Source organism: Zootoca vivipara, chromosome 12 (genome assembly GCF_963506605.1).
Source record: "Zootoca vivipara chromosome 12, rZooViv1.1, whole genome shotgun sequence".
NCBI classification, from domain to species: domain Eukaryota; kingdom Metazoa; phylum Chordata; class Lepidosauria; order Squamata; family Lacertidae; genus Zootoca; species Zootoca vivipara.
This window is the reverse complement of record NC_083287.1, coordinates 55,004,443-55,020,370: the sequence shown is the minus strand read 5'-3', so window position 1 is coordinate 55,020,370 and position 15,928 is coordinate 55,004,443. Positions and strand designations below refer to the sequence as shown.

Sequence of the window (15,928 nt, the reverse complement as noted above, 5' to 3'; positions counted from 1 at the left end):
CCACCTCGCCATGCCCACCGAAAACTGGCTTGGCTTGGCGCAAAAGGAGTCCTATGTGCTTGTAGCCACAGGCTGGCTCAAAATCTATTGTGGGAAGAGAGGACTTGCCATTTTGGATCGTGCCCATGGCACAGCTTGCCATCTGACAGTGGCCCGCAAGATGCCAGCCAGATACCACAGGGTTTTGTTTTTTTATTATTTTAAATAGAAGCAGGCTTGTGAAGGCAACGTGTTCTGGGGAGAGGCGATCTCTCAGCATGCAGCCCATCTTTATCCTGGGTAGGAAAACGTTCTCCTTCTTCCAGTCAAATGCAAGAGCTTCTCTCCATCCGGAGCTGCGTCCCCCAAACCTGTTGGGGGTGTGTGGCAATGCCCCCTTGGTTCCATCAATTGGCCCTTACCCACCCCTAGAAAAAAGCAATTTTCAGAATCGTGGTTTGCACAGCCCGCTAAGGAAATTTCCAACACAATAAAATTCAGGGCCATAACAATTCGTTGCGCATTGATTCAAAATCCAATCAAAACGATTTGGTTTAATTAATGCATCGGAATGGATGGCCTTGATTTGGAAACACCGGTTTTTCAAAGTCTGATGGAATCATAGAATTGCGGGGTTGGAAGGGACCTCGCGGGTCATCTAGTCCAGGCATAGGCAACCTCGGCCCTCCAGATGTTTTGGGACTACAACTCCCATGATCCCTAGCTAACAGGACTAGTGGTCAGGAATGATGGGAATTGTAGTCCCAAAACATCTGGAGGGCCGAGGTTGCCTATGCCTGATCTAGTCCAACCACACACACCCCCCCCGGTAATGCAGGAATCTCAATTTAAGCATTAATGACAGATGACCATCCAACCTCTGCTTAAAACCCTTCAAGAAGGCAAGTCTACCACCTCCTGCCCCCTTGCTTCTTAGAGCACCTCCTGGAAATTCTACAGCTCCCCGGGGGTGTCTGTGCTGCCCCCTCTGGAAACCACTGATTTAGGGTCTGCAACATCTGGCAGGTATATTTCCCAGCTATCCAAGGGGAAAGATCCAGCACTGGTTGAGAGCCAGTGGCTCTCGTGCGACAGGAACAGAGAGGTCTTAAGCTCTGTGATGTAGCAGATACTTTGCATGCAGAAAAATCACAATTGGACCCCTGACATCTACAGGCAAGGTTGAGAAAGTCCTCTGTTTCTTAAACCCTGGAGAGCCCCTGACAGTCAGTGTAGACCAGGCATCCCCAAACTTCGGCCCTCCAGATGTTTTGGACTACAATTCCCATCTTCTGCGACCACTGGTCCTGTTAGCTAGGGATCATGGGAGTTGTAGGCAAAAACATCTGGAGGGCCGCAGTTTGGGGATGCCTGATGATGTAGACAAAGGTGAACTGGGAGGATCATGGACGACTGTCAATCACTGACACATCCACGGACAGTCCCCCCCCAGTGGGATTCACCCTGGACAAATGCCCCTTTTGCCCAATGGCCGTGCTGGCTTCGAAAAAGGACTGATGCCAGCAAGCTGGCTGGAAGGTCGGCGATGCTCTGCATCTTGTCAACCCAACTGTGTAAAAGTCTGCAGTCCCATAACCGCTCACTTGGAAGTAAGCCTGCCTTGTAAATAAGCTTACACAAGTTATGAGCCTGCAGATATTTTTACTAGCCTGATGAGGACTGGCAGAGAAGTGGGTATGGAGGAGGGGAACATTCCTCCCCTTGCAGCCCACTCTGTTTCTATGGTGGGTTGCAGAGCTGGGATGGGGCAGCGGTTCGTCCTCATTTTTCCAGTCTACTTGCTCGCCTGCATGCAGGTTGTGGTCTCCCGAGGCGACCAGGCTAGTGCTTAAATACAAGGCTGGATGAAGCCCCATTGAGACTTATCTCTGTACAGGACGACATGTACAGTCATACCTCGGTTTGGGTACTCCTTGGTTTGAGTATTTTCGTTTTAAGTACTCCACGGACCCGTCTGGAACGGATTAATCCACTTTCCATTTCTTTCAATGGGAAAGTTCGTTTCAGGTTATGTACGCTTCAGGTTAAGTACTCCGTGGACCCGTCTGGAACGGATTCATCCACTTTTCATTACTTTCAATGGGAAGGTTTGTTTCAGGTTAAGTACGCTTCAGTTTAAGTACTCCACGGACCGTCTGGAACGGATTAATCCACTTTCCATTACTTTCAATGGGAAAGTTCGCTTCAGGTTAAGTACGCTTCAGTTTAAGTACTCCACGGACCGTCTGGAACGGATTAATCCACTTTCCATTACTTTCAATGGGAAAGTTCGTTTCAGATTAAGTACGCTTCAGGTTAAGTACAGACTTCCGGAACCAATTGTATTTGTAAACCGAGGTACCACTGTATAGAATTGTGCTTTCTGCTCTTATCTTTCAAGGGGGAAAGAGTAAAAGTGTGATCTGTGGCCCCAAGTGCCTTCCATCAGCTTCGGCTGGGGCCCCAGCTATGCCCCTATCTGGACAGGGTAACATAACTACTGTCGTCTATGCTCTGGTAACCTCAAGGTTAGATTACCACAAGGCGTTAGACATAGGGCTGCCTCTGAAGACGGTTCGGAAACTTCAGCTGGTGCAGAATCCGGCGGCCAAGTTGCTCACTGGAGCAAGGCGGTTTGAGCATATTGCACTGATCCTGGTTCAGTTGCACTGGCTACCGATTGGTTTCTGGGCCCAATTTAAAGTGCTGGTTTTGTCCTATAAAGCCTTAAACGGCTCAGGACCGCAATACCTCAAGGGCCGCCTCTTCCCATATGAACCTACCCGGACCCTGAGATCATCTTCTGAGGCCCTCCTTCGTGTGCCTCCCCCCTTGAGAGGTCTGGAGGGTGGCAACCCGAGAACAGGGCCTTTTCTGCAGTGGCTCCCCGCCTATGGAATGTTCTCCCCAGGGAAGTTCGCCTGGCGCCTTCATAATACACCTTTAGGCACCAGGCAAAAACATTCCCTTTCAACCAGGCCTTTGGTTGATCCTATTGACACCCCACACCCTTTTAGAATGTGGCTTTTTTTTGCGGGGGGGGGGAGTTATTGGGTTACTGCTTTGGGTTTGATTTTACATGTTGTGGTCTTGTTGTGAAATGCCCTGAGACCTCCAGGTATAGGGCGGTGTTTAAGTTGACATCATCATCATCAGGGCCGTCTTAAACCCATCCGGCGCTGTGGTGCAAAGGTCCCTCCGGCGCCCCCCCCGTTTCCCAGAGTTACTGACCTTTACTGGGCAGCACTTTGCCTCTGCGCGGCATGGCGGAGGTGCCCTCCAGGCATTGCTGCTCCATCCGCCTCACCGCTGGGGGAACCGCTGCTGCCTAGGGCGGGCGCGGCGTCATGGCCACCGGGTGCCATGGAGGCAGAGGATGACAGCGGCCTCAGGACCCCCTGAGCCGGGAGCGCTTCCCCGCCCCACAGCACAGCCAGCAGGAGGAGCAGCAGCCCCGGCCCCAGCCTGGAGTGACCTGGCGAGGGCGCACGGCCCTTGAGCTTCCTCTCCTCTCCTCCTCTTGAAGCAGAATCAGCGAGACTCCTGCCTAGAGTGGCAGCAGGCGCGTGGTGCCACTCTAGGCAGGAGTCTCGCTGATTCTGCTTCACGAGGAGGAGAGGAGAGGAAGCTCAAGGGACATGCGCTACTGCCGCTGTGTGTGTGGGGTCGCCGGCAGCAGCTGCTCCCAGACACCAGCCGTTTGGTGCCCCTTCCGCGCCCCTGGTGGCCAGGCGCCCTGATGCCTTGCACATACCTGCTAAGTTCCTGCCGGAAAAATAAGGGGTCGGCAGACCGGAAGTAGCGCTGCCGCCATTTTGGAACTGGGCGGAGCATGCTCAGAAGCGACTTTCGATGCTGCTCTGCCCAGTTCCAAAATGGCTGCCGCACCAGAAGTCGCTTCTGCGCATGTCCAGAGACTCCAGACATGCGCAGAAGGAGCTTCCCCTGACCGGTAAGTAAACCGGGAAAAAACAAAAAAAATCCGTTTTTCCAGTTGGGAACGGCTGGAAACCGGGGGTTTCCCGGGGAATACGGGAGACTTGGCAGCTATGGCCTTGCGCCACCTGGTCCGGGAATAGAGACGGCCCTGATCATCATCTGTGGAGTTTCTTCGGAGTCGAACCATTCCCCAGGTTTCTTGAGAGGGGGGGGATTTGGTTTCTCTGAAAACTCTTCTATACACCTGGAGTCTGTTTGGCAATGCCCTAACTCAGTATTAAGGCAGCTCCCTTTGTTCTTATGTCTTAAGAAACGGACCACGGCTCAGTGCTTCTTGCAGAATGTGCCATCTGCGGAACCGTCAGCAGATTTCAGCACAGTACTGCTGGAAACTCACCGAAAACCTCGCCCCTGCCCCCCTCCCCTCCGCCAGTCCACATGCCCGCATTTCAATCTCAAGTGACAGCGATTTCCCATTACAGAATCCACAGACCACACGCCAGATTCTTTCTCTCATTTATTTGCGGATGGGTGTCTTTCGTTTGTAAACAATTCTTGTGCATTTTTGCTCAATCATCTCCAGACACATGTTATTCATCGGAAATCATCTGTTGTGAAACAAACAAACAAACATGAAATCATTTTTTTCTTTCCTTTTTTTGGGAGGACCGGGGTGGCGAGGAGAGGGCTGTGCGTTTTCAACGGGACGCGGAGGGAACAATTCCTTTATGTCGAGGGAGACTTCCGATGACTGCCGCTTGTACCCGTCAACTTGTTCCTGGGACAAACATGGGAAACCTAGAAAGACGAAGACTCGCTCCCATCGAGGGAAATCTGAGCAGACTGATCTCTGAATGTTAGAAGAGTGAGGACAGGTAAAAGAAAGTCCTTCACACAGTGCATGTGGAACTCCCTTCCACAGGAGGCAGTGATGGCCACCAACCTAGAGAACTTTAAAAGAGGATTACATAAATTCAATTACTAGCCAGGATGGCCAAGCTCTCCCTCCACAGTCGGAGACAGCAATGCTTCTGAAAACTAGTTTCCAGAAACCACAGGAGGGGAGAGGTGCTCGTGTCTTCGAATCCTGCTTGCTGGTTTCTGGCTGGCCTCTGTGAGAACAGGATGCTGGACTAGATGGGCCATTGGCCTGATCCAACAGGCTCTTCTCATGCTCTTATGTTATTTCACAAGTGGCCTGGCTCTGTAACTAATTTGGTGCTACTAGAACCACAGAGGCCATTCCTATGCCATGCTTAAACACAGATGGGTGACACTTCCCGGTTCGGAAAAGCCCGTCTAAAAATCCTGGAGAGCTACTTCCGGTCATTGTAGACCAGAAGCAGCCAACACGGATGTTCGGCTCAGTTGTTAAGTTTATTGTTCTGGCCAAAGGCCATGACAAAGCAATAGTATTAATAAAATAATACAGAGCATATATCCATAATATAAGCCAGCATCCATGATGTAAGAAGGAGACACCAACAAGCTTAAATCTAGCCTGATTTCACAGTAAACCTCCAAAGAGTAACAATTTGCAGCAAGTGTGCATGCACACGATAGCTCATACCAAAATAAAAACTTAGTTGGTCTTTAAGGTGCTACTGAAGGAATTTTTTTATTTAATTTGCAGCAATTTCATCTAATTCACTTTTCCTGGTTTTTTTTTTTTTTTGCATAGCCAGTACATGCTCTGTTTTGTTTTGTTTTGATTACTGTCACTCAAAAGAAACTGAACCACATAACACCGGTCCTGAGAGATCTACACTGGCTCCCAGTACGTTTCCGAGCACAATTCAAAGTGTTGGTACTGACCTTTAAAGCCCTAAACGGCCTCGGTCCAGTATACCTGAAGGAGCGTCTCCACCCCCACCATTCAGCCCGGACACTGAGATCCAGCACCGAGGGCCTTCTGGCGGGTCCCCTCATTGCGAGAAGTGAGGTCACAGGGAACCAAACAGAGGGCCTTCTCGGTAGTGGCACCCGCCCTTATTGCCAGCAGATGTCAAGGCAATAAGTAACTATTTTACTTTTAGAAGACATTTTACTATTTTACTTTTAGAAGACAACTGAAGGCGGCCCTGTTTAGGGAAGTTTTTAATGTTTAATGCTGTACTGTTTTAATATTTGGTTGGAAGCTGCCCAGAGTGGCTGGGGAAACCCAGCCAGATGGGCGGGGTATAAATAATAAATTATTATTATTATATAACCATTTCTGCTGGAGTGTGCCTGCTTGCTTGGGTGACAGAGGTTTCTGAAAGTGATTTTAAGGGCCTCTCTCTCTCAATGGATGTTGTTGGACTGCCACCAGCCCCAGTGGCCGATTCTCAGGGATGATGGGAGCTGTAGTTCAGCAACATCTGGAGACCATCGCATTGGCTACTTCTGGAGTATACTGAACCGGGTCAACCAGATAGTCTGATTCAGTGTAAGGCAGTTCCCAACATCTGTAGGTCCTGGTGGGACCTGAAAGCTAGTTCACATGATTGCTGTAGATCAGGCAGAGGCAACCTTGGTTCTCCAGATGTTTCGGGACTACAACTCCCATGATCCCTAGCCAACAGGGCCAGTGCTCAGGGATCATGGGAGTTGTAGTTCCAAAGCATCTGGAGAGCCAAGGTTGCCTACGCCTGCTGTAAGTGCTAGCAACCCTCAACCTGCCTTGGGAGAAATGTAGCATGTGAGCTGGACGATCTGGTTCACAGCCATTGTGTGACCATAGCAGCAGCTGCAGCAGCCATGTTAGGAGATGTTGACCAACCAATGCAGACTTTGTAATAATGCGTCCCCGCAGGTGTGCACGCCTGAAGAGGCGAAGGGATGCTTCAGGGCCGTTTGCACCCAATTATCGCTCTTCTGTGCCTGGGCTTCTAAAGTTATTATGCTGCACTGCACAACAGGAACTGACTTCAGTGCAATGCCCCTTAATTTGATGCTAGCAATGGCTGTGTGGACCATTTTGCATCCCCTCCTCCTGAATTCTGAGAACGCCTGACCTCTTCTTGAAAACCAAATTGTGTGTTGCACCCCTACCCTCCACGACTAGCTCTCAGTACGCTGTGTGAAGTCAAACACATTGCCAACGCTTCCCTTGGGCTGGATCCTCCTTTCCAGCTTGTTTCTCATTATATAACTGCCCCCCTTCCTTGCTACATTGCAATTACATCCAACACTCTCTCCCTCATCGCTAGGGCTGGGTGGAATCTGTCCATTGTGGTTTCTCTGTTTCGTTTCTTCTGCAGACCTCAGCTCAGTTAATTGCATTTCCACAGTTAATTGCACATTTGTTTTAAGAAGGAAAGTTCTCGCAAAAAGCATTCCGGTGTTTGCTTCCCCTAATAGATTCAGGTTTTTGAAGGCAATTTCCCTTAACATCATGCTTTTCGGATGCCCCCCCCCCACTAAAACAGGCTTTTTCAAGCACATTTTCCCCAAATCATACACGTTTGCTGGAGTGACGATTGTAGAACTCGACTGCAAAATTCAGAGACGTGCAAATTTCAAAGGTCAGTTCCATTTTGGTCTGCTCCATCGTTTTAGGAAGTGAAGATAAGGTTGATTCTCCTTTAAATGCATGTTGAATCGAGTTTCTTTTGCATGCCATTGCCTACTTTGGACCTGACCTGAACTTGGCTTGCTGACATTAGAAACTTTGTAGGGAGATTGAGGGGCAGTTTAAAAACTAGGCCTAATCCCAACCTGGAAGCAGTAATCCTTCTGAATACCGGGAGAGGAGAGGGCTCTTGTGGTCAGATCCTGCTTGGAGCTTTCCTGCAGGCATCTGGTTGGCCACAGTGAGAATAGGATGCTGGACTAGAGGAGCCACTGGTCTGATCCAGCAGAGCGTTTCTGGTGTTCTTAAGCACATGGCAGAAGGTTTCCCACAACCAGGAGCAATGGAAAAAGCACCCTATGCTCGCACCTACCAGACATGAACGTTGCCATTTTCCTGCACCCAGCATGGCACACTGACACCTGGTCTGCCAGTGGCCCCAAATCGAAGTCTCTCCAGCATTCTACATTTTGCCGCAAGAATTCCACCTAAACATTAGGAAGAACTTCCTGACAGTAAGAGCTGTTCGGCAGTAGAATTTGCTACCAAGGAGTGTGGTGGAGTCTCCTTCTTTGGAGGTCTTTAAGCAGAGGCTTGACAGGCATATGTTAAGAATGCTTTGATGGTGTTTCCTGCTTGGCAGGGGGTTGGACTGGATGGCCCTTGTGGTCTCTTCCAACTCTACGATTCTATGATTCTATGAATAAGTTGTGGGTACATCTCCATTAACGGGGAAAACAACCAACCTAATCGTAATATTGGGGGACATCAGAAGTGACCCTCAGAGGTAGCACATGTTCGTGGCCGCGCTAGCATCTAAGCTACACCTGCCACATGTCGAAACCAAAGGCATGTGGAAAAGTCATAGAATTGCAGAGTTGGAAAGGACCCAGTTCTCACTGTCAGAATTCCTGACAGTTGACCATCAATGGAATGCAAGCTTTAGGGCAGGCACCCCCAAAATTCGGCCCTCCAGATGTTTTGGACTACAATTCCCATCTTCCCCGACCACTGGTCCTGTTAGCTAGGGATCATGGGAGTTGTAGGCCAAAACATCTGGAGGGCCGCAGTTTGGGGGATGCCTGCTTTAGGGCGTCAATGAAAGCTTCCAGGTGTCTTGCCCCCAGCTCCCATGGGAAAAGGGGCATCCTGGCAGGACTCTCAAGAAAAGAGATCTTCCATTTGGGTTGCTGCATCCCTGCATTTTGATGGAGAACGAACGGCCAAGGACCCCCCTGATCTGCTTGCAAGTGAGAGGGAAATGCAGAAGGCTGGTAGCAGACCCAGGTTTCAAAAATATTGGCTTGTTTGATGCTCCGACTTTGACGTCAGCTGTCCCTCTTTGTGAGGTGACACAGCTGCCACGCATGCGGTTAGCTGAGAAGGGAGGCATAACCTTTTCTAAAATGGGACTTGGGGAAGGACTAATCCCATCGCCAAGCAAGGCAGGCTGAACTAGAGGTCTCACAGGATTCCTACCAGACTCCATCACCAGCTGCTTTTGTATCAACTCACAGCTACTTAGAATCATAGACTTTAAAAGTTGGAAGGGGCTCTAAGAGTCATCTAGTCCCAACCCCTTGCAATTCAGGAATCACAGCTGAAGAATACCTGACAGGTGACCACCATAGCTGCCAAGTCTCCCGTTTTCCCCGGGAAATCCCCGTTTTTCCAGCTGTTCCTAGCTGAAAAAATGGATTTTTTCCCCCGGTTTATTCTGGCGCGGTGGCGATTTTGGAACTGGGCGGAGCATGCTCAGAAGCGACTTTTGATGCTGCTCTGCCCAGTTCCAAAATGGCTGCAGTGCGACTTCTGGCACGGCGGCCATTTTGGAACTGGGCAAAGCAGCATCAAAAGTCACTTCTGAACATGCTCCGCCCAGTTCCAAAATGGCGGCAGCGCTACTTCTGGCCTGCTATTTCCAGCCCGGTCCCTTATTTCTCTGACAGCAACTTGGCAGGTATGGTGGCCACCGAACCTCTGCTTAAAACCCCCTAATGAACCTCCAGTTGCGTGTTGTGCTTTTGTGGAAGTGTGTGTGTGTGTGGATTTAATCACAGGACGTGATTACCTCTTGTTGATTTCAGTTTCCTTTCCTTTCCTTAAAAAGAGAGCACGTTTCTACCCCTTAACGTTTGAGAATGCACAGGTAAGTCAGAGCAAAATCTCAGAATCCAGATTGAAAGGTTTGGTGTGTGGGCGGGGCTCCAGACCTACTTTAGCTCCTCCCCTTCCTCATGACTAGCAGTGCCATCATAAATTATGCAAAATAGGAAAAGCAGGGAATAAATTATGCAAAATAAGCTCAACTGTGCAAATCTGGGTAACTGATACTGGTTGCAGCATTCAGCCTCTTTGGGGGACAGGATAAATATATCTATATTTTAAAATGGCAGAATAGGCGCGTTGACCCTCTTGGGTCTTCTGGCTCAAGAAAGGAGAAATCAGACAACTTGATGGAAGGGGGGAAAGCTCTCTTACAGACCCTGAAATGGTTTCCTTTTGCAATGGACAGCCCCAGGACTCCCTATTCCCCAAATCTGCTCTTGGGTTCATTAAGGTAAATTCACTTGAGGTGTGTAAGCCAGTTTTAAATGTCTTCTTAACTCTCTCCCACAATAACTAAGACTGTAGTTTCTTAGGTGCTGGAGAATTTGCTCCCATGGGGAGTGAAGGAAGGATATCAACGGAACTCGTTTTAATAGGGCTTTTTAAAAAAAAGATATGGGATTTCCTAATTGTTTTATGCAATATTACTTTGATTATTATTAAGCATGTTTGGAAATTTTTTGGAAGTTATGCATCAGTCGCAGTTTAGCAAAGGGATCTTTTACTTCCAGAGTTTGGGTTGGTTGCAAAAGGAGAAGGCAGAAGAGGCTGACTGTGGCACACAGAGAATATCTGTGCTACATCCTGAACCTGGTTTAGGATTTATTCCCTCTGACCAGGGAACTGTAGTTCTCAGAAAGGGCCTCGGAATCCCTAACAGAGCATTCTCAGCCTCTATGCTGAACTACAACTCCCAGAATTCCTTAGGGGAGCCCATGACCATCAAAGTGGTATAAAATCAAGAGGTGTCTGTAGGGCAGACATTCCCACCCAAAACGGGGCCATGATCCTAAGACGATGTCCCCATTGAAATCAGTGTGGATGGCATAGCTGCCAAGTTTTCCCTTTTCTCGTGAGGAAGCCTATTCAGCATTAGGGAATTTCCCTTAAAGAAAGGGAGAACTTGGCAGCTATGCAGTGGATGGAGGTTGAGTTGCTCCCTAATCTCCGGAATTTGAAGATCTCAAGAAACAATTCGCACAACCAGTTTTCAAGTGGTGATTACCTGGGCGAGCCAGAACAGGCTGGTGCTTTGCCAGTGGCCAAGGTGGTAGACAAATTTCTGACATGTGCCAGGATACTGGGGGCAAGAATGCAGCTGTCACCGTTCCCCTAAGTCCCCCAGGGAAGCCTGCTCCGGACTCCCTAAGATGGCTTACTGAACCCCCCAGATATGGTAGAGATACACTGCCCCATTGTTGGTGCTGGAAGTATGAGTTCACTGCCAGCCCCATTGGATTCTACTAGTGGAATTGGAAGGCGCCATCTTGTCCTTGGTGCCTCTGGCACCATATGTCTTGGGCCGGCCCTGCTGTTGGACGACCGTGAACCATCATGTCCAAAAAGGTCTTGTGAATTGTCCCCATTAGGTGCTATGACAGCAGAGGTAGGAGATTCAGCATGGCTTTTCGGGTAGGTGGAGGTGACCAGCGGTACCTCTGGCCAAGCTGGGTGGGGACTTTGGGTCCACCACCCCTGCTTTGCACCATCACCTCTGCCCTTCCTGTGACTTTTAGCCAACATCTCTTTATCCTTTGGAGAACACGGAGCACCTGGTGACTGGGCAGTACAGATACATGCTCCAGAAGCTCTGAAAAACTCAACGGTCCAAAATGTGGCTCCCAGAATCTAGTACAAGCAGGGCCGTCTCTAGGCCTGGGCTGGGTGGCGCAATGCGCCAGGGCGCCTGGCCACCAGGGACGCTGCTGCACCTGCCAGACAGCTGATGTCTGAGCCCTATGGCTCCGCAGACGCCTCCTCCTCCTCTCCTTTGGCCGCGGGAATCCCCTCAGCCGCTGCCCGCCAAGCTGCTGTCGCCTGCGGGAGCGGCGGTGGCGGGAGCGGCTCCCGAGGGGCCTCCTCCACATCTGGTGGCCGCCGCCCCACCACCACCACTCTGGGGCCCAGGCGGCGGTGTGGCAACCGCCTCCTGCTCCTCGGGCCGCTGGGAGCGCAGCGAGAGAGTGCAGGCGGAGGACCGGTCAGTCGAACAAGCGGCGCACTGCAGGACCCGGAATTCACCGCTCATGCTTGTTTCCTCCGGTGCGGATGGTGGCCGTTGGGCCATGCGGTGGCGGGAGGTGGGGAGCTGCCTGCGCCCTGGCTGGGGCAGAGAGGGGTCGGTGGCGTGACCTGGCAGTGGGACACTGCGCAGCAGGTGAGGGGCGGCGGGAAGCCTGGGCTGGTGGCGCTGGGGACCCTGAGCCAGGGCGAGAGAGAGAGCAGCTTGGGGAAAGGGAGGGGCGCCAGAGGGACCTTTGCACCACGGCACTAGATTTGCTTAAGACGGCCCTGAGTACGGGGGGGGCGCGCCAGTAGCTGTCAGACTACATCTCCCACCAGCCCCTGCATGGCCAGTGGTATGTACAGATGATGGGAGTTGCAGTCTAGCAATATTCAGAAGGCCAAAGGTGTCCCCCCAATCCTGGATCTGCAAAATGGGCCAGTCGAGAAACTTCATCATAGGATTCATATAACTCGCCCCTCACTGCTATCGAAACCCTTCTCACTTCTACCTGACCCCGCTGGTTCTCAGGGTGCCTTTACATTTCCGATTTAAATTGGTTATCAAGGGCATTCCCTTTCCAGGGATCCTGGAAATTATCATTCTGGGAGAGGACAAGAATGATTGATGTGCCCATCAGATTACAATTTCCAGGATTCTTTTGTGCTGGGCGGGGGGCAATGAAATTGACAGCCAAACATACAATGTTGCAGCGCTGATCCCCCCCACCCACAAAGCAGGATGGATGAGATTGGCGTGAAAGCTGGGCTGCCAGCTCTCAGCTGCTTCCGTTCAATTGCACTGGTTCCTTTCACACAGAATTTCAGCTCCGCTCAGACAAAGGTACCCTCCACGATTTCTATTCGGCTGTTATTAAAGCGAATTACCGGGAGTAAAAACCCCACGTTGTTCAGATGAAAGGTTTCCTGCTTCCTGTAGGGACATGCAACCGGGTCTTTCGAGGACTGGATCTTAATCAAAGGAGGAACAACTATTTAAAGCCTTTCCAGGAAGCAGACCCCAGTTAGTGACAGCAAGAAATGAGGGTTCATTGGGCTGAACCTCTCTTGGGTGCATCAACCACATGACAAACCCCGTTTCTTTCCAATAAACATGGGAAAGGGTCACGTTCAGGAAGGCCCAGGAAGGCCTTGGGGCAAGCTTGCACCACCGCCGGACAATGATGCTCTACCCTTCACTCTCTTGGTGCCAAAACATGACGCACGACATCTTCTTCCATTTCTATTTCAGTGGCAGATAACGCTCAGAGTGCTGTCTTTGTAAACTTGGAGGATCTCCTTCATTTTAACCGGGAATGACGAGCTCTCCTGGGTCTGGAGAGCCCTTGCCTTCATAAACACCTTGAGAAAGTGAGAGAGCAAGCCAGGGAACAAAAGTGTGTGTTTGTTTGTTTGTGTGTGTGATCGGACCGTGGACCTGCATTTCCCCACGGAACTCAATACCTCGTTCCGAAGAACGGGGGGAAAAATGTCTTGAGAACCTCGGCATTCAGTGATGGCCCGGGGATTCCTGTGAACACCCAGTACTTCCTGGGTCACTTCTCCTTTGGACGTCTGACCATTCCTCCCACCCACCCCTTTACATCACCGTCTCCTTTTCCTCTTCCACGAGGACTGTTGGCCGGTCTCCGTTGTAGAGTCCCGACCCGTTGAGATACTCCTCGTCTTTGTTGTACTGTTCCGGTCCAGTGGAAGGCATAGAGTTCTCCGAAATGGAGCCGTTTTTGACATATCCCGGCAAGTTCCGGTGTCCGTTGAGGGCTCCTGGAAGGAGTTTCGAATTGAGCTGCAGGGCGACCCCGCCTCTCGCGGTGACGTTGGTCACACTGGTGTGGGACACCATGGGCCCATAGCTGTAGGTGGTGCTCCCGCTGCGAGCTTTGCGCTTAAAATCAAGCGCTAACGTCCATCTGCTCCATGACTTCTTTATCTCTGCTTGAACCTGGCGAGGAGGAAAAAAAGAAGGTGCCTTGTTACAGTACTTAAAAATAAAAATTCAACACAAGGACACAACAATAATGATGATACAGTGGTGCCTCGCTTAACGAATGCCCTGCTTAACGAAATTTCGGCTTAACTAAAGGTTTTTTCTAGTGGAGGTTGCCTCGCTAGACGAATTCATTTTATGAAAAATTCGTCTAGCGAATCGCGGTTTCCCATAGGAATGCATTGAAATTCAATGAATGCGTTCCTATGGGCAAAAAAAAAAAATTCAATGAAAATTCAATGCATTCCTATGGGATTCGCTAGACGAATTTTTCGTTATAAGAAAAGACCTGTGGAACGAATTAAATTCGTCTAGCGAGGCACCACTGTAAATAATAATAATAATATTAATAATAATAATAAACATTTATACCCCTGGCTGGGTTTATCCAGCCGCTTTCCCCAGTTTTTAACACCAAACTTAAAAACTTCCCTAAACAGGACTGCCTTTAGGTGTCTTCTAAAAGTCAGGTAGTTGTTTATTTCTTTGGTATCTGATGGGAGGGCGTTTCACAGGGTGGGCGCCACCACCGAGAAGGCCCTCTGCCTGGTTCCCTGTAACCTCACTTCTTGCAGGGAGGGAACCGCCAGAAGGCCCTCGGAGCTGGACCTCCATGTCCGGGCTGAATGCTGGGCTAGAGACGCTCCTTCAGGAATACTGGGCCGAGGCCGTTTAGGGCTTGAAAGGTCACCACCAACACTTTGAATTGTGCTCGGAAACTTACTGGGAGCCAATGTAGGTCTTTCAGGACCGGTGTTATGTGGTCCCAGCGGCCGCTCCCAGTCATCAGTCTAGCAGCTGCATTCTGGATTAACTGTAGTTTCCGGTCACCTTCAAAGGTAGCCCCACGTAGAGCACATTGCAGTAGTCCAAGCGGAAGATACGGTAACTAGAGCATGCACCTCTCCGGTGAGACAGTCTGCGGGCAGGTAGGGTCTCAGCCTGCGTACCAGATGGAGCTGGCAGACAGCTGCCCTGGACACAGAATGGACCTGCGCCTCCATGGACAGCAGTGAGTCCAAAATGACTCCCAGGCTGCACACCTGGTCCTCCAGGGGCACAGTTACCCCATTCAGGACCAGGGATTATTCAGCACATGGAACAAGGCTATTCACATCCTAAGCAGACCATCACCATAGAATTGTAGAGTTGGAAGATGCCACTTAGGCTGTAAGAAACTTACCTCCCCGTTGCAAAAGCAATAGATAATGGCGACAAAAAACCCCTAGGAAAGAGGAGGAGAAGAAACGACAAATTAACATTGAGTCAGCACATAGCTATTTCACCTAAGATATCCTCTGTGTTTGGAAGAGGGCCGCTTTCTCCCGGACAGAGAATGAATGCATGAAATCTTTATTACGGCCAAAGGCCCACAATATAACCTTATGCAACACAATGTACAAAAACACTGGGCAGGGCAGGATAAAATAAAACAGAAATGAATAAAGTAAAATAATTCAATACATGTATACAGATAGAATTTGCATAAATTCCTTGGCTAAAATAGATGGAACAGACAAGGTCTGAACTGGAAAAGGTTAAGGAATGAGACATGATATAGTTGAAATTATAGGGCGAGAGGTGGGAAGGGAACATTCAATATATTAGATGTTATAGAAATTATAGTTTAGGAAATGTGGAATATTTTAAGGGGAAAATTAGAGGCTAAGTAGAAATAAATAATGAGTTAAAGATTAAGCAATGTGAAGTATACCAATAATGGATGATTGGCAGAAGAAGTTGATAGAATATAGGGAACTGTTTGAGTTGACCGGGAGACTTCGAGATCAGAGTGAAGAAGCAGTGGAAGATGATTGGAAGGAATTTAAAGTTTACTTGAAGAATAAGCGTATAATAGATTAGAATTTATGGAAGTGAGGAAGATACAAAGAGGTTGTAGTTAATATAATGGTGAGAAATAAGTATTGATAGAGTTAGTCATAATTGAGTAAAAAGAAAGGAATTAGTTGGAATGTTAAATATTAAGATATAAAAGGTATAGAAATAAGTTGGTATTAAGTAAAATTTAGAGTTTGTATAAGATTTAGAAATTACTAAGGACGATCTACAATGGAGCACAGAAAGAGGAGGAATGAGGAAGTCACTAGATTAGAAAG

General features: G+C 49.3%; 1 protein-coding gene across 1 annotated transcript in view; it reads right to left on the bottom strand.

Annotated features, from left to right (window-relative positions):
- Positions 1-5,564: 5,564 nt before the first annotated feature.
- The window catches only part of PTH1R (parathyroid hormone 1 receptor), a 121,263-nt gene continuing 110,899 nt past the window's right edge, over positions 5,565-15,928 (bottom strand). The window contains exons 12-13 of the mRNA XM_060280998.1: positions 14,995-15,036; positions 5,565-13,766 (exon numbers count right to left, since the gene is read on the bottom strand). Coding sequence (XP_060136981.1) covers positions 13,404-13,766; positions 14,995-15,036 — 405 coding nt within the window. The 3' untranslated portion in view covers positions 5,565-13,403. The remainder of the gene's footprint in view (positions 13,767-14,994; positions 15,037-15,928) is intronic.